The sequence below is a fragment of the Salmo salar genome, chromosome 05, assembly GCF_965601325.2.
Source record: "Salmo salar chromosome 05, fSalSal1, whole genome shotgun sequence".
In the NCBI taxonomy this organism is placed as follows: Eukaryota; Metazoa; Chordata; class Actinopteri; order Salmoniformes; family Salmonidae; genus Salmo; species Salmo salar.
This window is the reverse complement of record NC_138295.1, coordinates 56,656,115-56,681,299: the sequence shown is the minus strand read 5'-3', so window position 1 is coordinate 56,681,299 and position 25,185 is coordinate 56,656,115. Positions and strand designations below refer to the sequence as shown.

Here is a 25,185-nt window from a genome sequence, read left to right as displayed (position 1 = left end):
CAAACCCCTTCCATCCCCCATCGTTGTTGTCTTTGCTGACGTCAATCCGTCTTGTGGAGAGGAGCTAGCTGTGTGTACTGGGGTCTCCTGGTCAGGTTTCCCACAGGGGTGCACTATACCTCCTCTCCCTGACCCCAGGGAGTGAAGGTCACATGAGAGAGGGGAGTGAAAAGGGCTGTCTTCTGATTTATGGCCCGGTGGAGCCATTGGATCCTCCTGTGCTCCAGCGTCCCATGTTTTTTGTTAGGGGAGGGGGCACACTGAAGCTGAACCACCAGCCATCCCCACTCACACCCCATCTACAGGTTTAGGGTATAAGGTTTCAAACCTCCATAGGGACAGGGTTGGGTATGGGGGGTGGGTGGGGGGGTGGGTGGGTGGAAGAGGTAGGTGTGTTCCTTACTTTCTCTGTAGGTATACAATGTAAGTAGTTTGGGGTGTTGGAATCAATCTGATCAGGTTTTGGGAACTACATTACTTAACTCCAATATATAACCCTTGGAATATACCGTAGCCTACATAAATCCATGACCGTGCACAGATCTTTTCACTTGCTGGCTTGGCCAATGCGCTCGTGCCAAAAGCCTCCTACTGGGCACAGACGTCATTTCGTTGAAATGAAACTACGCTGATTCAACCAGTGTTTGCCCACTGGGCTATCTCTCTCTCGTAAACAATGTTCGCTCAATACGCCGATTTGGAAGTTTATAAAATATATATTTTACAGATTAGAGTCCTTTCTTTTCAGCCGGATCCATTTGCTTTCCAACCTGTGTTTCCCCTCAATTTTATTTGAAATAATTGCGAAAGGTCTGTTTTGTCTCCATGCTGTTTACTGACAGATTTGCTGTGCGCTCCCGACTGTAGGCTATGCCTTGTTATTGGGTTACTCACAATCCACAGCTAGGCAACAAAAAAGAAAAGCTATCGATCCTCTGTGGCTAAATGATTGGCATCACAAGCCATGTATGTTTGGATACCGGGCATGCAGATTCTCCATACAGGGCAGACTGAGAAAAAGGCACAACCGGGCTCAACGGGGTAGGGGTGGGGGGTGGTGAACTTGACCACGTCACAACGACTTGGGGGCAGTGGGTTCAGAACAACAGCAACAACAAAAGCTGCATACACATTTTTTCTTTAATATACCACCACCTGAAAGGGCACTTAGTGACTGGGAGGGGCAGGTGCTGGGCACGGGTAGATCCTTATATGTGCACGTGCCAGCATAAATCACAGATAAATCATTTGTTTGAGTCGTTTCTCCCCCCTGTTATGGAGTTGTAGTTTTCAGTTGGTCGGAGATTTGTCTACAGGTTTGTGCCACTGGGTACTCGGGCCTGAGCTATACCAGACTGCGTGGTCATGTGTCGACCCCTCTGTTCCCAAGCTCTCTGACTGCAAGGACACACAGACACGTACACACCCGTAACCATTTGAGGCCTCCAACTAACTTTCCCCATTAGTTTGTAGTTGTCACTGACTAAGACATTCCTTAGGAAAACGTACCTCAGGAATGCCTCTCGTCTCTGTGCCATGTGCTAGCTCTATCATAGTGATCTTGTGCCCTGATGTGTGTGTGTGTGTGTGTGTGTGTGTGTGTGTGTGTGTGTGTGTGTGTGTGTGTGTGTGGGTGTGTGTGGGTGTGTGTGTGTGTGTGTGTGTGTGTGTGTGTGTGTGTGTGTGTGTGTGTGTGTGTGTGTGTGTGTGTGTGTGTGTGTGTGTGTGTGTGTATGCTCTAGCTTAAGTGTGTATGTGTGCGCGCAGTGTGTGTTCATCCCTCTCTCTCTATATCGCTCTGTGAGTCATGAATCAGGCTTCTCTCAAGCGTGGACGGTTGCAGCACGCTGGAGCTGCTGGCCCAGAAGAACTAGGCCAGATTTGACACACTTCACAACCCCTGCTAAACCTGACACACATTGCTATTCAGAGTGCAAGGAGGAAAAACACAGAGCCCGAATCACTATCCAACAGTGCAAGAACGCACACGAATAACATCCCCAGCAGTAACATACAGTATGTCTTTCTGAGGGGGGATGCTGTATGATGTAAACCTGTCTGAGCAACATGTGACAATGCCTTGGCGCCCCCTCGGGTTCATGCCGTGGGGGAGATCTTTGTGGGCTACACTCAGCCTTGTCTCAGGATAGTAAGTTGGTGGTTTGAAGATATCCCTCTAGTGGTGTGTGGGCTGTGTTTTGGCAAAGTGAGTGGGGTTATATCCTGCCTGGTTGGCCCTGTCCGGAGGTATTGTCGGACGGGGCCACAGTGTCTCCCGACCCCTCCTGTCCTCAGCCTCCAGTATCTATGCTGCAATAGTTCATGTGTTGGGGGGCTAGGGTCAGCCTGTTATATCTGGTGTAATTCTCCTGTCTTATCCAGTGTCCTGTGTGACTTTAAGTATGCTCCCTCTAATTATCTCTCCCTCCCTCCCTCCCCCATCGGAGGACCTTAGCCCTAGGACCATGCCTTAGTATTACCTGGCCTGACTCCTTGCTGTCCCCAGTCCACCTGGTTTGGCTGCTACTCCAGTTTCAACTGTTCTACCTGTGGCTATGGAACCCTGACCTGTTCACCGGACGTACTACCTTGTCCCGGACCTGCTGTTTTTGACTCTCTCTCTCTCTACCGGACCTGCTGTCTCGAACTCTGAATGCTCGCCTATGAAAAGCCAACTGACATTTACTCCTGAGGTGCTGACCTGTTGCACCCTCTACAACCACTGTGATTATTATGATTTGACCCTGCTGGTCATCTATGAATGTTTAAACATCTTGGCCATGTTCTGTTATAATCTCCACCCAGCAGAGCCAGAAGAGGACTGGCCACCCCTCATAGCCTGGATCCTCTCTAGGTTCATTCCTAGGTTCCTACCTTTCAGGAGAGTTTTTCTTAGCCACCGTGCTTCTACATCTGCATTGCTTGCTGTTTGGGGTTTTAGGCTGGGTTTCTGTATAGCACTTTGTGACATCAGCTGATGTAATAAGGGCTTAATAAATACATTTGACTGATTGATTGATTGATACGGTGTCCATATTAGGACAGCCTCAGGCTCAGATAGATAGGGACGGGTGCTGGAGACTAGATGTGCATAAGGCTTTCACATTCATAAGGTATGTCTGGATACTGCCTGTCAGCACATTTTTGGGCGGGTTCAAGAGTTCAGTGTTTCTTAATCTCAGTGATCTAGCCTAGTTCCAGATCTGCTTGTGCCATCTTCCCAATCCCTATGGTCATTGGCATGACAATGACCAAAGAAGCTGGCAAGACAGCACAAACAGATCTGGGACCAGGCTACCTCTGAACCAGTCCTCAAATTAAAATCAGGGCAGCTAACAGAAAGGATATGGTGGTGCTGGCTAAACACATGGTGTTGGAGGTCTGGTTTGGCTCTCTGCAAGGCCCCTGAAGTTTAACGTTAGGAAAAACCCACATCAGCATCAAAGCCGTGGATGGTAGATCCCTGCCAGGTTATCACCTACTTTCCACAGGCCAGCCACATTAGAAACCCTTTGATGTATAACATCTAGATTTGAATACACTGTACAAGAGGGGTTTAATAAATGCATTCTACAGAAGATAATGGCATAGGAAACCTACAAAATAATAGCAAGAACCCCCTCTGCAGTTTAGAAAATGCTGTCATAATGCTGTGCTGATAAACATTTACAATACATGTTTAACGTTTTTGTAGTATTGTACATTTGGTTGGCAATATCTTTCCTTCAATGTAACTTGATATCATCAAATTCAAACGGACTGCTGCAACTAGGTATTTGGTCTGTTTATCCCAGAAGACGTGAACATGTGTTAAAACCTGGTCCTACGAACCAATAACAGGATGTAACAGCAGGTAGTCAACCCTGACTGACACTCACAGATAGACAGGACACCTATTGTTCTCCTCCGAGAGAGAGAGAGAGAGTATGTGTTGGATGGGAGAAGGGTTTGGAGGAAAGAGACCGTTTGGAGGAGAGAACCAGGAACCAGACAAAGATCGAAAGACAGAGAGAAAGGCAGAGAGAGGCGGAAGAAAGGTTTGAGAGAGAGCGTGCGAGAGAGAGAGAAATGGAGAGAGTTGGATGGGAGAAGGATTTGGAGGAAAGAGAGTTTGGAGGAGAGAGCCAGACAAAGACAGAAAGACAGAGAGAGAGAGGGGGAAGAAAGGTTGAGAGATAGAGATAGAGAGAGAGAGCGAGAGAAATGGAGAGAGGGAGAGAGAGAGCGAGAGAGAGAAATGAAGAGAAATGGAGAGAGGGAGAGAGAGAGAGCGAGAGAGAGAGAGAAAGAGATAGGTATACAGACAGAGAGAGAGAGAAAAAGAGAGAGACAGAAACGGAGAAAAGGTAGCAGATGTCCACGGACGTCTCAACCTGACCACCTAGACATAGCATCAGGCCACAGTCTCCTTTGTTGTCTGTAAACAGGACCTGTTGCAACTCACTCAGGGGTTCTATCTGCCCAGAATGCTAAAAGGACTACCACAGGCAGCCTCTTGAGCGAATGTGAAAAATGAGATGTGAGGTGGCGGAAAGAGACAAACAAAGATTCAAAGGGCCAGACAACATCAAAACACTGACTCACTCACTCTTTTCCATCAGACATTCCTAAAACAACTTACGCTATTTACAGAGGAGTTTCTTTCTTCTCAAAAGTAGTTATTAGCCTACTGTAAACAACAGGTTGCCTGTACCCACGAAATGGTTAGCTAAGTTTGTAAGACTTAAGACTAAAATTATGATTGCAATGTTAAAGAGTGGATGAAGTCATCATGTACCGTTTCTGTCAGAGTTTGACATGCTTCACTATGGCGTTGATGTGCTATAAAGAAATGTGTGCTGCTTAATTGTTTTTGTATACTTGTTTATGTCTATTGGAGCTGGAGCCTAAAACAATTGCATTTTTTTCTCGCACAAATATGACTTTATTCTTAAAATTGTCTGTGTACAACATCATACACATTTCTCTTTGGAATAAAAACTATACCTCTCATATATGGAAAATAAAACAGATCAAAAAATGTACAGAGCAATTTTGTAAACATGCAAGAGAACAGTTTGCACAAATCCAGTTTAAGGGGGGGGGGGGGGGTCCAGTTGTTTTGGGCACCATGCTACTTACAGAGAGAAAACACCATGGCTCTAAAAGGGGATCGGTTGTTGATTTATTACATAGCCTATCATGTGACCTTCCTCAGGTCCAATATTACTCATCCCAATGACTCTCTCTGTCTCTCCGGGTCACATTCTAACCCGTACATACCACCCGTGGCCCTTCAGTGAATTTTTCAGAGGTATCCCTGGGAGAACTCTGATCAAGGTGACGTTTTCATTTAGATAAAAGGGGCATCACTGACATATTGATGAAGTGAGGTAGGATCTACAGCTATTAAAGGTAGAGGGGGGAGAGAGGGAGTTCTCACCCCAGGCCTAGGGTCTCCTGTGGGGGAGAACCAGATGACCATTGGCCCCAGGGGGGAGAGGAACCCCAACCCCCAAACCAGAGGGAGTCTGGGGGACTCTGTAAACGTCAGCTCTGTGAAGGTGACACCCTCAAATATTTGGCAACCTGATAGCTCATGGCCCCTTACACTTTGAACACCTACTATGGGGAAATATGTTACATGAAAAACAGCAACAAAATAATCTATGTTTGGTGAGGAATTTAAAATGTTTTGTGGTAGCGAAGTAAAAAGTCACTTTTTTCCACAAGGAATTGACCAGTTATCCAGTAAAATAACATATCACACTTTAATTTCTATCCTGCAATGGCAACAAGGTAGCTTACACAGTAGCAACAGATATAAAGGCAATGTAGAGTTCGCTGCCAGCCAGTTACCGTAATTTCCGGACTATTGAGCGCACCTGAATATAGCCGCACCCACTGAATTTAAAAAAATATTATTTTGAATATAAATAAGCCGCACGTGTCTATAAGCCGCAGGTGCCTACCGGTACATTGAAACAAATGAACATTACACAGGCTTTAACGAAACACGGCTCGTAACAAAAATAAATAGGCTTTAACGAAACACGGCTTGTAACAAAAATAAATAGGCTTTAACGAAACACGGCTTGTAACAAAAAATAAAAAATTAGCAGTAAGCTTTAGTTGTCTTTTTGCACTGAGTCAATTCCTCACGCTGCTGTTTCCAACGTCTTATCATCGACTCATTAAGACCAAGCTCCCATGCAGCAGCTCTATTTCCTTTTCCAACAGCCAGATCAATCGCCTTCATCTTGAAAGCTGCATCATATGCATTTCTCCGTGTCTTTGCCATGATGAGGGTGACAAAATGACTATCGTAATCAGAATGATGGGAAGTTTGAGAGCGCTCGATTTAATCTAAACAGTAAACAAAAAAGTTGTTTGACCTTAACCCGTTCGGCAATTTCATTGGTCTAATGAAAGCTTCATGCCGCCCAAAAACTGAGCACATCACAGAATGTGTTTTTTTGGAGAGAAAAAAATTAAAAGCGGGAAAAATCCATATATTAGCCGCGTCATTGTTTAAGCCGCGAGGTTCAAAGCGTGGGAAAAAAGTTGCGGCTTATAGTCCGGAAATTACGGTACATAGCTGTAGCTGTCAAAATCAATCACAATTGTATCACAACTAACGTATCAGTGGTCAGTAGTTGCTGTGTAAGAGTTAGCTCTCTTTGGGATAAGGTTCAGAGGTGCTGTAGGATCAAAATAACCAACCCTGCGTCCCTCCTTGTCTAATACTACTGTCGCGGTAGTACTGTCTCTAGAGTATTATGCTCAGTGTTTAATAGGAGAGGAGTCTCCTATAAAGCTCTTTCTCTTTCTCTCTCTCTCACTCGTTTCCTCTCTCTTTCTCACTCGTTTCCTCTCTCTTTCTCACTCGTTTCCTCTCTCTCACTTTTCGTCCATTTCAGTGCATTAACGACCCCACAGGGGTCCCTCGCGTGTTTGTCGCAACGCCTGCGTTTAAGAAAAAAAAAAAAAAGCAACACACAAACTAAACTGGCACAGTTCGGAATGAGGTACTCACGGTTCACTCCAGTCTAGAAAAAAACGGTGGTTTTCCATTCTAAATTATGAATTTGTTCGAGAGAAGAGAGTAGGGTTGTGTTGTTGTGCGTCCACGACACTAAATACAGCCTCATCTGTGCCTGTTGTTTTCTCACTGATGCGCCTTTTTGTTGGTTGTAGAGTCAGAGGGGAGTGGGCGGGACAGCCATATCCAACACAACCACACACACTCACTGACACTAACATCTTCAGGGGTAAATGATTCCACTCGAAAATAAGGTGTAGGCCATCCACACCCCTCACACTTTCCGTAGGACATATAAATACAGCATATCAACCTGGGAGAAGACTAAGGATTACAATACAATAACAAAGTCTCTGTCCTTCAGTCACTTCTTTTAGAGAAGTGGTGTCTAAACAGTGGACTCTTTGGGCCCCTCCTGTGCTGCGTTCTTGCAGCTGTAGAGCCATTTGATGACACGGGCGTTCCTCTCGATGATTGACACCCCCGTGGTCAGCTTCTCGGCCACCTCCTCCTGGAAAAGCCCCGCCTCTCCTGAGTGGCGGGAGAACTCGCTGGGCTCCGAGCCACCGCCCCCTCCCCCTATGCTCCTCAGCACCAATGAGAGCGTGTCTACGTCGCTGGCCCCACCCAGGAAGTTCTCAGGCCCCAGCCGGTCCACCATGTCCAGGTCCAGCCCGCAGTAGTCAAAGAAACGCTCCTGGTCAGACAACGCCACTGAGCATCGCAGAAGCAGATCTGACTTGGAGCGTTGTAGTCCTGAACGCCACCGCGGTGGTGGTGGCGGCGGCACCCGCTTCCAGATGTCCGCCTCGTTGTTAGTGTGGTCACTCACGTTGTTGCCCTTGGTGATGCCATTGCCATTTCTGGTACCATTGGTGGCGCCAGTGCTAACACAGCTAACACTATTCTTAGTCCGCTCCAGTGTACAGCTGAAGCCAGGGCTGAGGCCAGGGCTGGGCAGCGGTGAGCGCTCGTGGTCCGTCTTACTGGATCTCCGGCTACCCGGCCCTCCCTGTCCCCCGTCCACGGTGTCCTTGTCATTGGTCCAGGACATGCGTGAGTCACCATCCCGCGACAGAGCTTTCTCCTCGCTGATCACCATCTTCTGGGTGTCCCCCTCGCCCCCGCCACTCTTCTCCCGCATGGAGCCCTGGAAGAGGCGGCGGACAAAGTTGTACCCCTTTATCTCCATGTTGGAGTTCCCCAGTATGACGCCACTACTAGGCAGGCTTTTACACTCTTTCTTCTGCCGGTAGATGACCAGGGAGTCAGGCCGCAGCATGCGCTTACCGGTGCTCCTCCTCAGGATGGGGGCACTGTGAGGGGCTACCAGGGGTACGGAGGGTGGTGTCCTGGGGGTCCTGGGGCTGGGTGGGGTCACCTTGTTGGCGTTACTCCTGTTCCGTGCTTCCACATCCACCGACGTCCTCCGATTCTCCTTCCTCGAGTCATCATTCTCGTTCTCGTCTCGTACGTTGAGTGGGCCGGTCAGGGTGGTGAAAGGGGCAGAGGATCGGCGGGGTGGCAGCCGTGGGGTGAGACTCCCAGGCACGGTGAGGGGACGACGGTGTGGAGGAGGTGGTGTGCAGGGCACCAGGACAGGCTCCTGTTTGGTGTTAATGACCTGCTGGCTCTTAACGTACTTGGCCTTGTCTGCCTCTAGTCTCTCTACAGCGCTGATAGATCGGCCCTGGCCCCCACCCTCCATCTGCCTACGCAGGTAGTCCGGGCCCTTGTTGAGGAGCCTCAGAGGTGAGGGGGATCCTATGGGTGTTAGCGGTTTCATGGTGCTCCACCCTTTTGGGTAAAGACATCAAAACAGCAGCCCCAAAATGGCTGCCTTCTCCTGCAGCTAGTGGCGAAAGGTGTTCCCCCTGGATTTATTGTTGTACCTTTCAAGTTATAGTCTGGTGTGAGCTTTTCAGTAAGCTTTCTGCTTCAGAACTAAAGACATAGCAGCTCCCATTCTCACTCACAGTTCCTGAATCTCTCTACTGAGGAAATAAATAGGTAGCAATTCTGTGACCACAGAGGCCAAGTTTGTTGTGGAGCGTGCTATAGATAGCTTATAGTCTCTTTTTGGGCACTGTTGGAGCGCAGACAAATTGATATCTCTATCTAGTATTTACACAGGCATTTGGATAAATGGGCAGGGTGCAGGGAAATCCTGTTGCCACTGGCCAACAGCACTCCCAAATGGGATGTTCTCCTGCCCACAGCGCAGCAGAAATAGCAGGCAGAGTTCACTTTGAAAGGGTTACTATTTTTCACCCTCCCCCTTTCTTTCTTTCTTTCTTTCTTTCTTTCTTTCTTTCTTTCTTTCTTTCTTTCTTTCTTTCTTTCTTTCTTTCTTTCTTTCTTTCTTTCTTTCTTTCTTTGTCCGTCTCTCTCTGAGCGATCACTCCTTTTCCGTTGATCTTTTCACTGAAGGTTAGCCCTGGGAAATGAGATATAATGGCCTCAAATATTTGCTTTGCGAAGGAAGGCAGTCTGAGGGACGCTGGGTTTGAGAGACTCCTATTTGTTCGGCCGCCGTCGCGGTTGAGGTGACCTGAGAGTGGGCGGCACCGGGACACTTCGGACGTTGATGGACGGATGAAGGACTTGTCCTTGTCCTCACCTCACCTGCACTCACAGTCCCTGGGAGAAAAAGATTTAAAAAAGAGAGGTGTTAGCACGACCTGCTTTTCTCAAAGGCAGCAGAGACAGAGAAACAGAGAGAGACCATATGGCAGAGAGTGACAGTAGTCCCTAAAGCTCACACTGAGCTCATGTCGCACTCTTTAGAGCTGGAATGAGTCCTGTGTCTATCAGGAAAGAGCTGGGCCAAGCTCCCACGCATGCACTGAGCTGACTGCTATTGGGAATACACAAAACATGCCAATCCAAGTTTTACGAGGAATTGAATATCTTGGAGGCTACATTCATTGTAGCAATCATACTTCTGCATTGATATTCATCACACCCTGTAGCTGTGAGAGAATGTGTCTGTGTGTCTATGTGCAGAAGGAGAAAGAGCTCAACACATCTCCCTAAACGATTTCTCCTCAACATGCAAGGTTGACAGAAAAGAGGCAATCGCTCCTAATATAAAATTGCATAATCAGCTGTGATGAGTTGAACAAAGTTTCTGCACACCACATTTGAATTCCTAAACAGCTGCACAGAATACTTCACTAACACAAGACCATCAATATTTAAAAACCCTGCAAAATAAAACTGCTATGTAAACCAATACACTTCCAACGCAATAACTCTCTCACAGTCGCAGCGAGACAGCTTGTTCTCCGAATTAGCAAGCCCCAGTGAAAGATAAATTCAACTTTAAACCAAAAGTAACTGGAGTTGTTTGAAAATGGTACATATCTCAATGACATGTCGCATAGAAAGAGAAGACTTATTTTTAGGGGAACGCATTGCGCTGACTTGGGAGTAAGGAAGGGAGGGGACAAGGTTGTGTGTCTATAATGGGATAGGGAGCCTAAACCAAGGCGCAGAGAAAGTATTTATAGCTAGAGAGCATCCCAACATGATTATCGTGTGTGTATGTGCATGCACTTGCACGCATGTGTGTATGTGTGTGTCAGCATGTGGCAATAAGGCCCTGCCCATTAAATTGTTTGTCTACAGAGTTGGTTTGCAGATTATCAGGCCTTTTGGAGAGCGCACATTCATTTTTATTTACCTTTATTTAACTAGGCAAGTCAGTTAGAACAAATTCTTATTTCACAATGACGGCCTACCCCGACCAAACCCTCCCCTAACCCGGACAACGCTGGGCCAATTGTGTGCCGCCCTATGGGACTCCCAATTACGACCGGTTGTGATACAGCCAGGGATCAAGACCAGGGTCTGTAGTGACACCTCCAGCACTGAGATGCAGTGCCTTAGACCGCTGCGCCACTCGAGAGCCTACATAGGCTGCCATCTGTGGTATAGCAGTAGAAAGACCTTGTCTTTCAACCCCAAAACTGCTACAAAAACCTGAGAGCACAGGTGGTGGCTGTTTTTCATTTACTTTCCCCCAAAAAGTATTAAGAAACTGGTCCAGAAAACCAAATGTGCTCCTTCTGCTGTGTGACTGCTGAAGAATCAGAGTGGTATTGTTCTCAGAGTGGCCTGAGGTGTGATACAAATAAGTCTATTTTGGCTCTTTGTTTTTATGAGGCAAAACAATGAGTGACCTCCTTCTGACAGGAAAAGGATCTATGTCTGTGGTGTTTTTAAAGGGTTTTGTGTAGACATTACATAACAGTATAAGGTTAGTATGTTGGTACGGTTCAATAGCAAAGAAACAGAGGCACTTTGCAAATAGCAAGTACTTTCCATAAGGATCCTAGCCCTATTGATCACGAAACAAACCTCCAAGACTTTACACAAAGTCCTATGAATTTGTGAAAAAGCTAATTACTGGCACCATGACATAAAAAAGGGGGCTTACCTCCCTACCTCCGGCGTTTAGGTTGGGTCTCTACCGTTCAACCTCCACACCTCTCTCGCATCAACCCCCCTCTGCCCTGCTGTCACAAGGCCTAGAAGGCCTACTATTATAAATTCAGTCTAGAGAGGAGGGGGGACGGCTACACTTTCCAGATGTCAAGCAGGCGAGGCCGGGAAAGGTACCCATTGTTTGGAATAAGTTCCGGAACAAAACTCAACAGGTGCCAGAGGAAAGAGCCTAGACAGGGATAAAAACAGAAAGGGTAACACTTTATTTGGATGGTCCATCTGTAGATGCTCTAGATCTACAGACTATCAGTAACATTTCAACCAAGTACTGTATCTACTAACCCTTAACCCTGATCCTTACTCTAAATGTAACCCTTACCCTAAACCATATTCTAAACCTAACCCTAACCTTAGCAAGCAGTTGCCTAGTTTGTTTATAGTATGACCATCTGTATCTACAGATGGACTATCCAGACCATCCAATAAAGTGTGACTACAGAAAGAAACTGGGAAAGAAAAATGTAGCGGGAACTAAGGGTAGCGTTGGTGGAGGTGGTGGGGCATCATATTTACCACGCACTGTTCTTCCGGAGGATATGTGCTCCCTCAGACAGCAGGATTGCCGTTTCAAGTGGCAGGATTATGCCAGTGGAGCGTAAAGCAACATTAGTGCCTGCCTATGAACTCAAATATGGGGTACTGATGACCGACCCTGTGTCCAGTTGTTCAGTCCAATCTGAATAGGAGTTGTATAGAGTTTGTGGCATGGAGTAGATCCTGGTTTTAGTACTGACCAATGGAAGACAAAAACGGGTGACCGCAGGATGTCGGAGTCAAGAGCTAAGCAAATACGAATAGAAACACGTTATATGACAAAACAAGGGAGAATGTTTCGAATGTGAAAGTATAACTCCATAGACCATACGTCTTTTGAAAACCACTGCCTTTTCACTAAGACCAAGTTGAAAAACCATGTTCCCCTCTGAGATTGACTGTGTTCATAAGAATGCCTTTTGTTGTTTGAAATGTAAACGTCTTCTGAAGGCATTGTATTCATTGGATGTGACTACAGCCGTTTGAAGAGAGCCAGCCAGTCTCTGATTAGAGGTTATCTCTTGCTCTGAGCACTGTGAGTACTATCACTGAGAACAATGCATAGATCAGTGTGAATCACAACTCTAGCCGTTGGTTGTTTGGGACACTATTTATTACTTACAAACCAGACAGTGGCCCAGATTTAAGTTTGCTCATATTGCTTCTGGACACACATGGTGATTGATAACTGAGAGAAGATTTAGAAATAGACAGGTTTAGAAATAGACAAGCCACAAAGTAAGAAAACAGGTTGGACCTGAAAACACAGGCTGAGGTCAGTAGACCAGGTTGACGCGTACGAACGTGCGCACACACACACACAGTGAGAGCGAGGGGTGACCCAACCTGGATTTACACACAGACAACAGCCTCCATTAACTCCATTGACTCTAATGAGACTAATTAGTACCCAGCACCCTTTACTGTGATCCTCTCTCTTTTGAAAAGCGTGTGACGGCCACAGCAGAACATTCCTCCTATTACACTGCATCGCCCCTGCTCCCGCCCTGACTACCTCCTTCTCTCACAATGGGTAGTTATTAACCTCTTCTGTATCCCTCTCATCTCCCTGGCTTTCATACGTCACTGTCCATCTCTCATCTTTTTCTACCTCCTCTCGCGTTCTCTCTCTCTCTCGCTGTATTTGTCTCTCTCTCCCACCCCCCTCTCTCTCCTGCTGTCTTTCGCTCTGTTTTTCCCGCCCACCCTGTCATCCCCCCCCCGTCTGTCCCCTCTCTCTCCCTCTCTGTCTGTGAAGCTGCTAGCCCGCCTGCAGGGAAGGCTTAACCAGGCGCTCCATATAGCCCATAAGAAGAAGCAGATGTTTTGTGTCACGCTGCATCAGCACAGACAACTGGGGCCGAGAGAGTAGCGAGCGCGAAAAGGGTCCGACGTTCCGTGGTCACAAGGGTCGCGTTGCGGTTGTGTGCACAACAAATGGATTCGGCTCACCCAATTTTGCTTTTAATCAATGGTATTATTTGGCCTACTTGGTTAATGAGTATGACCCAGGTTTGATAAACCAAAAGCAAAGGTCATGCCTATATGTTTCCCACTGCACAGCTCAGAGGACAGGCCTAATTCAAAAACAACTCATTCAATTTGTTGTTAACTTTGCTACTGTTTCAAATAGAAATGGTGCTAGAGGTAAGCTATATGAGTAAGCAAAGACATTTGACTAGGAAGGGTTAAAGAGTGCCAGTAGATTTCTGTTGATTACTCTGGTGGGGAAGAGAGGGCTCAAACCCAGGAAGTGTTTGTTTGGTTCATGAGGACTTCATCATCTACCCACCAATGAACCAGCTAGAGTCCAGAGCTAACATAGCATATCCAAAGGAAACCGGCTGTCCTCAGTTTAGAAGGTTCAAACAAGTTCCACTTTGAAATATGCATTCAGAGTGATAAACACAAGATAAGAGGTACATCAATTCTCGGAGAGACCACCTTTGAAGCACTTTAAAATGTGTTGACCCTCTTTTTTACCTGTCAAATAAACGAGGGGCATCTACTGTGAACTATCTCTCAATCTTCACCCCTATATTTTCTCATTTCTCTTTCTCCTGTATTCCCCTTTTCTTCCTGACGTTTGAAACATCTGGCTCCTCTCTGTAGGATGAAACAGGCAGAAGATGGAAGACCGTCGCCATTGGACTCATTTTAACCGGGACCTATTCAGGATTCTCTTGCGGCGTTTGTAGATTCTATGGATGCACTACATGCCCAGGTCGACAGCGCCATGTGTGAACATAAAGACTATGACCATTAACGGTCCAAATGAACGGTTCAATCCTGTTGGGCCGTTAACCAGCACTACAGAAACATCTCTAGAGGGTGTGTTCTAAGGATGGACAGAGAATTGGCTCCACAGACTAGGGCCACAGACATTACATTATTAACGGCTCTAAACAATGGCTCTCTCTGGGTCTAGTAGATAAGAAGGGAAAGACCTGGACTACTCCATCTCATTAGCTGGGGGAGGACAAAAAACAACAACATGACAATAAAAAAAAGAACAGAGACGGAGCCAGGGGGACAAACACCCCTCCACTGGCCCAACAGACAAAGCCAGTGACACACCGTAAATCCCATCACAATGGTGAGGCTTCGAGTGCCATCAGGCCATTAGCTACTTGATGTATGGTTGGGGGGGGCAGGAGGCGGGGGATGTTGCAGGGTGGGGTGGGGATGGGGGGGGGTACCTCAGACCCCTCCACTGTCATGCAGGGGGGCATCAGGTCACAAGGGGGACGACTTAAGGGACCGCCACCTCACTAGACCTCCTCCAACCATAAAATAGACGAGATGCCCACTTAACTCACTGAACGTGGCTCTTTTGTCATTCAAAGCTAATCACTGGAAGACAGTGAGTGGAGCGTGGAAGCCTATACGTGCGAAATAGAGACAGCCAGTACAGACGTGGAGATGAACGCAATCTGTTCTGCTCTGTATCATTACCACTTTACAGTCTATAAGTCAAAGATTTATATGAGCCTAGTCCAAGCTTATTCAAGGTTGGGAAAGTCCTTCAAGTCCGAAGCCAATCACAAAAACCTGAAGTACAGAACGTCACTTAAAAAAAAGCACCATTGTTTAGCTACTCAAAAGACACATGGACTACCTGATTGTGGCACTGGAGGTGCAAGACTGCCAGCCCTGGTCAACCTCTTATCAGCTCTCACACCCGTGCAAAGCTAATAAAGGTTGAAACGGTTGAGATAAGACGGCCAGACTTCCTAGACTATTCTAACTTTTATCAACAGATCAAACCAACTCCCTTTTTTCCCCGACAGCAGGAGCAGGCACCCTCCTGGTCGAGCTGATAACCGCAGCACAGTTGACCTACAGTATGTAACCCAATGACTCAATACTGACTGTGTGTTACACATTTTAGGCCTAATGCATGGAAAAATACAATTAAGCATGTGTTTTGCCCACATAGACAATTCTACAGATGCAGAAAAACATAGCTCTCTTCATTGGCCTTTCAGTATTATATTCGTTCAGATATCTTTCCAATGGAGCACTACACGTAACTTTGACTTGTCGTGGGGGACCCCCCCCCCCCGCCCGTCCCATCCCGTCCCGTCCCGTCCCGTCCCCCGTCCCTAGTGGAAGTTACTGCCATGGATGCAACCTGTGTTCCACTCCGGACCTCTGGAACCAGTCCCAGCCCCTGACTCCCTGGTAACCCGTGACACAATATAGTGACACCTGATCCACTCTCTGTCTACAGCTCAGTGGTGGAATGTTAAGCCTCCACTATGATGCCTCACTGTCGACGAGTGAACTAACGTACACTTGGAAGGGGAACCTATCAAGAAAATGTTGGAAAAATGTATTATATAAAGCCTATATAAAGACCTATAGTCCTTCTGGTCAGGATTTTGGGGAATGCAGCTGAGGTCAAAAGGGAGATGGGAGAGGTTGGTGGTGGATTGGGGGGAGTGTGTGTGTGTGTGTGTGTGTGTGTGTGTGTGTGTGTGTGTGTGTGTGTGTGTGTGTGTGTGTGTGTGTGTGTGTGTGTGTGTGTGTGTGTGTGTGTGTGTGTGTGTGTGTGTGTGCATGCCTGCTTGGGGGGCAGTAGGCTTCTCTGCAGGTATGTGGTGCCTCCAACCCAGGTCTGGATAGCTTTGTGTACATATTCTAAGCAATGACCACCACTGTTACACCTATAAATGCCAACATGTCTTTATGTGACCAAACAAAACGAACCCTCTGTCAAATATACTGCTGAATGCTGTGTGTGTAAGAAAGAACCCTGTTGGGTGCCAGAGATCCCCCCCCCCCGAACCTCCCAAATACACCATCCTGGGGTTGTATGCATAGTACTGTACACACACATAAATCTGGGCACATCCCGAAAGCCCCTGGAGTGTTAGATTATGAAGGCTGTTCTCCCAGTGAGCCCTCATTAAAGCTCTCAGCTGGCGTGAAAGCTCTAACTAGAGCTCTTGCTGGAGACGAGCCAGATGTTTGATTTCAATAAGTCGGAAGAATTCGCCCTCTCTGAAACAGCATACGCCGGTTTCTAATGGTTTCATAGTGTTAAAAGAGAGTTTGAGGCATGCGGCCAATTTCCAGAGCCTGTAAGGGAATGTCCAACAAGATGAGAGGGTTCATGTCTTTTCTCTTTCCACTTTGTGTTAGTACACAAAACACATTTAGTCAGCGCTGCAGTTTTTCATGTAACCACAAATCTACTTAATAAAAGGCTGACTATTTAGACGCTACAAGTTTAGCACAGCTGGGCAACTTGTGTGTAAGATCTGTCTAAACATGAGGGTGTCTGCATGTACAACCTCTTAGCACTGTAAATAGAAAATAACGGGGACCCCAAAACATTTTCACAGAAGTCTTACAACGTCGCTGGGATGTTCCAACCAGATATTTTGTCTGTTATAGCATCATCCAAGTGTTGGAGGGGCAGTAAAGGGTTATCATGTAGTCATGGGTGGTGGGGTGAGGCTCCTCCAGCTGCCTCCCTAGTGTCCATTGACCAAACATCATGTCATCTCTCAACACACTGACACATCCTAGCCAATCACTGCGCCGGAGGACACCCACTACCACCACTCACAGTCTCACACTTTCCATCGATTAGCTATCTGTCCCACTACGGATGAACCATGGCCTGAATACAATGTACCGACCTACAATGTAGGCTACCAGACATTTATCACCAACCCACCACCAATGTGACCGACACAGCTATCAACTGAACGGAAAAACCAATATGACTCGATTAGCTTACCTTTCAACTTACCCTGAGGAAAAGAGAGAATGTCAGCTAATTTGTTTTTCATATTTCCCTGCGAAAACATGCCACATTTACAGAGGCCCACCAAGCACCGACCACTTATGACTTGCCCTACTTTTTAATTTTTGGGGGGATATTTCCGAACCGAATAAAGGAGTCAACCATGGAGAAAACTAGATGAGGGTAAAACCTCTCAAACACAGACCCAGAACAAGGCCCAGTGTTTTCCTTCCTGCCATATGTACTAGTGTGTCACCTCCACTGAACCTGCCAGCTGCCTTCACTCATTACCCAGTCGTCGGCCCACGTCTCCACAAAAAGGCCCCAAGTGCCACAGAAATAGACCCCCCGTTCCTCCTCCTTGCCCTGTCAGAGTCACCAAGACTTACCATAGTGGGTAGGATGGAATGGACGGCAGGCTCGGAGGCTGCCGGGCCCAGCGCTGCCATGTCTTCTTAATTGAAGGGTCCAGACTGTCATGTGTCAGCGACTGAGTGGATATTACAGCTCTATGGGTGATTCTGATTGGATGTGGCAGAGCCACCGAGGTACCCAGCAGGGCTGTGAACAAATACAGGGATGTGAGAGTGAGAGGGAGAGGAGCTCCCACAGCTGTCACCACGACACAGGGGACCAGTAGGAGATGGAGGGGCGGACCACCTTTCATGATTTAGTTATGGATGATGAATTATTTATTGGGTTAGGGGCTGATAGAGATGGGTCTATGGATGCTACAGTGGGTGGAGGGTTGAGAATCGTGAAAATGACTAGATTAATAGGGAAGATGGTCTGATTTGTTGTGCCGCCGATGAAGATTCTGGAGGGGCACTTTTAGCTCATGCATTCTTAGAAACAAGGGTTCCAAAAGGGTTCTTCAGCTGTCCCCATAGGAGAACCCTTTTTGGTTCCAGGTAGAACTTTTGGGTTCCATGTAGAACCCTCTTAGGTGCCGAACGGATATTTACTGCAATTCTCAGGATTCTATATGTATTGCAATTTGATACTGCGGTTTTATTGCGATTCGATGATCCAAACATATTGCTCATCATATGTCTGCTGTAGGGGGACGTTTTGATCAGTCATGGAAATAAAATAGCTGTAAACAAATTGCTCACTATTTAAAAAGAAGATGGCAGGACTAATACAGGAGTTTTGGTGCAGGTACAGCCAACTAGCACAAACAAAATATTGCGATATCGTAAAAAATTATATGGATGAGGCTAGGTATCTCAAAAGCACCATCTCAAACACAACACATTTAAATGCCATCTCTTGACAAGTTCCTCTTTTTGAATATTTTGTTCCTCTGAACCACTGGTGAGGAAGTTCCCACAGACGGTGGTAACAATCGGCCAAACCAGGCAACAGGAACAATAAAGTCAAATTATAAGCTCCGGTTCTGACAGTTTGTGGGAAGACTGATGGGGTGTTTGAAGTTTCACACAGCAGTGATTGTCAAATGTCTCACACCAGCTGCCTCTCATACACACTATCTCTCTCTCTCACACACACACGCACACACAGACACACACACAGGCACCCACACACACAGCGCCAGGGGGAAGGTGATGTCACTTACAGGACCCTTTACCCTCTAATTAGGAACCTGAGCTTCCCTCCGTAACTAGGGGGCTTCACCTTCTGTAACTAGGGGGCTGTACACAGCAACCATGCAACAGGAAAGGGATTAGGCAAAACAAACGTTTGATTTTCATTTTGGAGAATACAATGTGACACACACAAACCAATGATTTTCATTTGGGTTAATGACTGATTACAAGACTGGTTTGTCAGAGAAAACATAAGAGTTCAGTGGAAAGTGACTGTGGGTTTCATTAACTTTAAGTGATAAGAAACACACGAGGGGCCTATTGTGAACTAAAACCACGAAAGGCCCTGTGGCTTCCACTATACTTCAGCAGTTCAGATTGATGTGGGTCAACGCCAATGAGATTATACATGTGGAGAGTCTCAAAAAAAGAGAGAGTGCAAACATAAATGATAGAGAGAAATGAAGAATGAGTCTGAAAGAACGCAGAAATGAGAAGATGTGTCCCATAGGTGGTTCAGCCCGGTCCTACACCAGAGCACACATGGGTCAATGGCATACCACTGGTCAATGTAAACTGCTATTTGTCAGTCTAGTATGCGACATGTGTATGTCTGTACAACGTTTGTTGCTGGATGAACACGTGGCTATGCATTTACACACACAAACCTCCAGAAAAACGTCACCGTGGGCAATGTGACATTTTTGGCCCTGACTCGACCGCCGCTTGTGAGTCCTCGCTTGGTCAGTCAGAGACCCGGATCCCACCACTGCCGTCAACACCGCGGAGGCCCGGCCCATGTTACATTTAATGTTAGTCATCCTAATGACGTCAGGGCTCCTGTCATCGCTCCAGACCGGGCTGCTGTTGGAGGTTGGCTTTGCCTGCTCTGTTTGTGCCGCTGGGTCTGCCATAGCAGAGGACATCTTCCTGCCTGGCTGCTCTTGTGGGATCAACTTCAAAGAAAGACAACAGCCTTTATTACAGCAGCTAAATTAGCAGTGTGTGAACCCACTGCCATAGGTGAAAAATACACTACAGATGTTAACAACTGTTCCATGATGCCAGACTGTTCATTTGCAGGTAGTGTAAGTCAGATCACCGCTGGTTCCCGCAGACTGGGAGCCATGAGCATAGGAAGAGATGACGCATACTTGTGTTCTCATATATGGCAGATCTCAAAGCTCATTTCCTAAGGATGAACTTTAAAGGCCAAATACATCAAGGAAGTACACAATTATCTGTGTGATGGGGCAAGGTTGTCTATATATAACCTTCCACAAAACACTGGTGAATGTCCTAAATCTGCCAGGCTCCTGTCCTCACAGCCAAAGATCACCCCTTCTCATCTCCAAAGAGCGACTAGGAATAGAGAATACCACTGAATGGGAGGTTCTACTGCCATGACTGTGCGTACAAATGCCGAAGAATCACAAATGAGCTTTATCGTTCAGTAACGTCATACAAAATCAAACTAACTGCATTGTGGTGGGGGAGATCATGTCGGGTCCCTGGATAGGAAGTAAAAGTAAATCAGCATCATCCCTACTGCATGATATACTAGCACAGCTGTCCATGTCCGCATCTTAAAACATGCAACAGCCTGTCAAAATGGAACAACACCACAAAGTTACCACAGTGCATGATTAAAAAATACCACTGTTGCTCTCCTATATAATCGGAGGGGGAAACAGACTGCTCTATGGACACACACATGCACCACAGTAAGTTTGTTTGTGGTTGCAAGACAAAGGAGTGCCCTTTGTTTGGTCTGGTACTCCAGGTTATTTAGACTGGCCTTCAGTGGTATATGACTCCACACTAATAATCCCCACTCTGCAAGTCTGGATCTACTATCTCCAACTATCAGAAAGAGTTGGTGGGGGATGAATAGAACATAGGCCACACAATGCTCTGGCCCAACCCTAGTCTAAGGGAACTTGAGCAACACCCAATACTGAGTGTGAGATACGAAAGACAAGTCAAAACCTATTGTGTGGTAAAATTGCATAAGAACCTTGTTGAAGAACTACTGATTTGAGCTCCTCTACCTGCTGGCTATGCCATATTGTGAGATCTCAGGTAGCGCTGTCTTCCACCCATGTCTTGCTTTTTAGGGGACTTATTTGGGTCATCAGTGCCTAATATCTTCCCTATAGGTCCATTGCCATTGGTCTAATGTCTAATCCAGGTTAGACTACAATCTGCATGAGGCCACATAAAACGTTGCCATTGCAGGTAAACAGATGCCACACAATGGCTACAAGGCAACATACACTGAACAAAAATATAAATGCAACATGTAAAGTGTTGGTCCCATGTTTCATGAGCTGAAATAAAAGATCCCAGAAATGTTCCAAACACACACACAAAAAAATCTCTCAAATTTTGTGCACAAATTTGTTTACATCCCTGTTAGTGAGCATTTATCCTTTGCCAAGATAATCCATCCACCTGACAGGTGTGGCATATCACGAAGCTAATTAAACAGCATGATCATTACACAGGTGCACCTTGTGCTGGGGACAATAAAAGGCCACTCTAAAATGTGCAGTTTTGTCACAGAACACAATGCCACATATGTCTCAAGTTTTGAGGGAGCGTGCAATTGGCATTCTGACTGCAGAAATGTCCACCAGAACTGTTGTCAGAGAATTTAATGTTAATTTCTTTACCATGTTGTTTTAGAGAACGTCCAACTGGACTCACAACCGCAGAGCACGTGTATAGCGTTGTGTGGGCGAACAGAGTTCCCCATGGTGGCAGTGGGGTTATGGTATGGGCATGCATAAGCTACGGACAACAAACACAATTGCATTTTATCAATAGTAATTTGAACAGGAAAAAAAACACTTGTGACGAGATCCCGAGGCCCATTTTTTTTAAGGTATCTGTGACCAACAGATGCATATCTGTATCCCCAGTCATGTGAAATCCATAGATTAGGGCCTAATGAATTTATTTAAAATGAATGATTTCCTCATAGGAGCTGTAACTCAGTAAAACTCAATGAAACATTGCACTCACTCATGGAAAAGGACAGGGCATTAGAACGAGATCAGATGGTTTGAAGCTCATCCATCATTTCTTCTCATGCCCTAGTTTTTATCCAGATGAAAATATTATGGTCCAAGGTAGTATGCCTTTTTTCCAATCAGAGCGCGGATGTTCAGTCTTATCAGGAAGTCATTTCACCCGATCTCACTTTTATTTGTTGTGTTCATAATATATATATATATATTTGTTTTATAAATAAAAAATATTTTATCTCGACCGTAGTCACAAGCAGTCGTGAAACTAGTCTTAACGACTAGAACAGCTCACGGTGAGTCAGACGAGGGGCCTTCATGTATAGGTTACATGTCATGTGATGAATTATAGTACATGTCAACTTCTCCAACAACGCTGGCCTTCAAGGCTGACAGTTAACCTTTAAAATGCCATGTAGCACTACACAATCCACTTTATGCACAAAAATACATTACTTGTGCTTGCAGTTTATATAAGGCATGTTATAGCCTATCCATCTGGAATGACAAACTGACTGGCACACTGCCTAAAATAGATGCACTATTATGCTTATCCAAGAATACCAAGTCAGTGCACCCGGCTTGAAAGTAGGCTACTTTGCGTTTAGTTATGTTGAGGACAACTCTAGCATGCGTGCATAATTTTGTATACTCCCGTTTCCAACATGATAAAACAGGCATAAATAAAATGTTCCTCTCTGTGAGGCATTTCTGACCCGTTAGCAAAATAACCTCTCATCCGAATAACGCACTGCCAAGACTCACTGAATTCACCTTGTTACATTGCCTAGGGACACGTGTCCAGCGTGCGCTCCAGCACCATTCAGTAAACCTCCTCTCGACAATTACCCTTAATATTCAGTAACGTAATATAATAGCCTACAACAGAGTTATAAACAAGCTATTCTCCCATTTATCCACATATGATCAGACATAATTTATTGCATTATGTACAGCTCAGATCATAGTTGATTAAACCGTAAATAATATGGAAGTAATTATTGTCAATGCTCAATGCTGAAGGCTATTAATTCACGATTGAATTTCGACGCTGAAGGAAAACACTCCTCAAAACGATGGATCCTATTTTGATTGTAATTTACCTAGTAATAAGATCTACAATATGCTAATAAACGGGCATTCTAACTTTGTGCTACTCAATCAATTTAAAAAGACATTTCATGCTCACCTTGTGTTGTGTTGCTCTTCATGCATGTGAAGGTGTCCTCTCGTTTATTTCTGTTCTTTCAACCGCTGGGACTGGACATGGATCTGTCGGAGTGGTTATCTGCTCCGCTTCTTGTGTAGCCTAGTTTATTCGGCAGATAGTCGGACTGACAGACCGCTAGCTTCTTGTCTGCTGTGCTGCGTCCGCTTCCTGCGCAGACTGCCAGAACACTGGGTAGTTTACGTTGTAGCAGCTGTGCGACTCCGTGCCACAGTGTGGAGTGGGCAGGTAGGGCGTTGTGCAAACTGACTCCTGTTCAGCCTTTATGTCGGGGTGGGTGATTGACTTTGTTTTTATTTTTCAGGGCCAGGTAAGTTTTAATCAGATTCAAGATGTTTAGTTAAAGTATTGTACATACATAATCACCGATTATGGACAGGAGGACGATGATAGGCTATGCCTTACCTAATGTACTTCAGAACAATATTGAAGACGAAACTGAACTTGGTATTAGACATTTTTAGATTTGTATTGCTAAAATAGATTTGTGTATGGATGGGCTCATTATACATTTAGTGTTATATTTTTAAGAAAGCTACATGATTCACAATTTGGTACTTTACATGTTTCACTCAATAGATGTTTGATTAAAGCCACATCCTTGGGTTTGCGTTGTCTGGGAAAACCAAATTCATAGATAATTGAAGTCATACAATTTAGGGCGGTAGCAGACTGTCTAGATGGCTACAGAAGATTATATTAAAACGAACAAAAGTCACTTGGGACTGGGGCATTTACTCCGCAAACAAACAATAAAGATATCAAGGGATGTCCTGAATCTCTTGCCTCACTTTTGTTAATTCATTTGGGGTTTGAGGGAAGTCTCCTCAAAGGACCCCTGTGGTGGATTATGGGGATGAGTGGGGATTGGTGGGGCATAGCCTTATATCTACAATCCTCATGAGACATGATTTGTCTCAATTCTCTTTACACATCATCCCTGTACTTGATACTATTTCCTGTGCTTTGTCTATACCTGATGATGATTGGCTTATAATGTGATTAATTGTTGTATAACAAAAGGCTTGTTGTACTGTTGTTCTGGACACTCAGATGTGACTGTAGGGGACAGTTAAGAGTTAATCCAGGGTGTGGGATAAGAGGTGAAGTTTGCCACAATCTGCAATCATCATTGTTGTTTTTTCTCTCCTTCTGTGCTAGTGCTCCCTCCGTCTGTGCCTGTCCCCTTTCCTCCCTTCCTCCCATAAAAAACAGCCAAAAGTGCCAGACTCCAAAAGGTTGGGGGAACGGTGGGAGGAAAGGAAAGAGATAAAGAAGGGATCCACACATTTCACACACACACCTGTTTTTCATTCCCGTGCTCTCATCACTCTTGACAGGGCGAGTGAGGTAGCACAGCACACTGTAACTGGAAATACTCTGCACGCAGTGGCGTCATGCCCATAGGGGGCACAGGGGCACATGCCCCCTCAAATTTGTCCTGTTTTAATAAAAGAAAATATATAGAGTTCCAGTCAAAAGTTTGGACACACTCATTCCAGGGTTTTTCTTTATTTTTACTATTTTCTACATTGTAGAATAATAATGAAGACATCAATACTATGAAATGATACCTATGGAATCATGTAGTAACCAAAAAAGTGTTAAACAAATCAAAATATATTTTATATTTGAGATTCTTCAAAGTAGCTACCCGTTGCCAGCTTTGCACACTATTGACATTCTCTCAACCAGCTTCATGAGGCCTTGTTAAAAGTTATTTTGTGGGGGGTCAATGTAAATTGTCCGGTGGCGATTGTTATGAATTGTTCAGCAGTCTAATGGCTTATGGGTAGAAGTTGTTGAGGAGCCTTTTGGTCCTAGACTTGTCGCTCCGGTACCGCTTGCTGTGCAGTAGCAGAGAAAACAGTCTATAACTTGGGTGACTGGAGTCTCTGACAATTTTATGGGCTTTACTCTGACACTGCCTATTATATACTGGAGGTCCTGGATGGCAGGAAGCTCTGTAGTACCTTACAGTCAGTTGCCGAGCAGTTGCCATACCAGGCGGTGATGCAACCGGTTAGGATGCTTTCGATGGTGCAGCTGTAGAACCT

General features: G+C 45.7%; 1 protein-coding gene across 1 annotated transcript; it reads right to left on the bottom strand.

Annotated features, from left to right (window-relative positions):
- Positions 1-4,900: 4,900 nt before the first annotated feature.
- On the bottom strand, positions 4,901-23,366 carry LOC106605148 (protein FAM110D). The gene is made up of 2 exons (XM_014200501.3): positions 23,090-23,366; positions 4,901-9,661 (listed from the first exon to the last, which is right to left on the bottom strand). The coding sequence occupies exon 2, from the start codon at positions 8,805-8,807 to the stop codon at positions 7,410-7,412; it is 1,398 nt and encodes a 465-aa protein (XP_014055976.1). The 5' UTR covers positions 8,808-9,661; positions 23,090-23,366; the 3' UTR covers positions 4,901-7,409.
- Positions 23,367-25,185: the final 1,819 nt, after the last annotated feature.

Bases quoted from the DNA above. Each gene is read 5' to 3' on its own strand.
- LOC106605148 (XM_014200501.3), bottom strand. From the start codon at position 8,807: ATGAAACCGCTAACACCCATAGGATCCCCCTCACCTCTGAGGCTCCTC.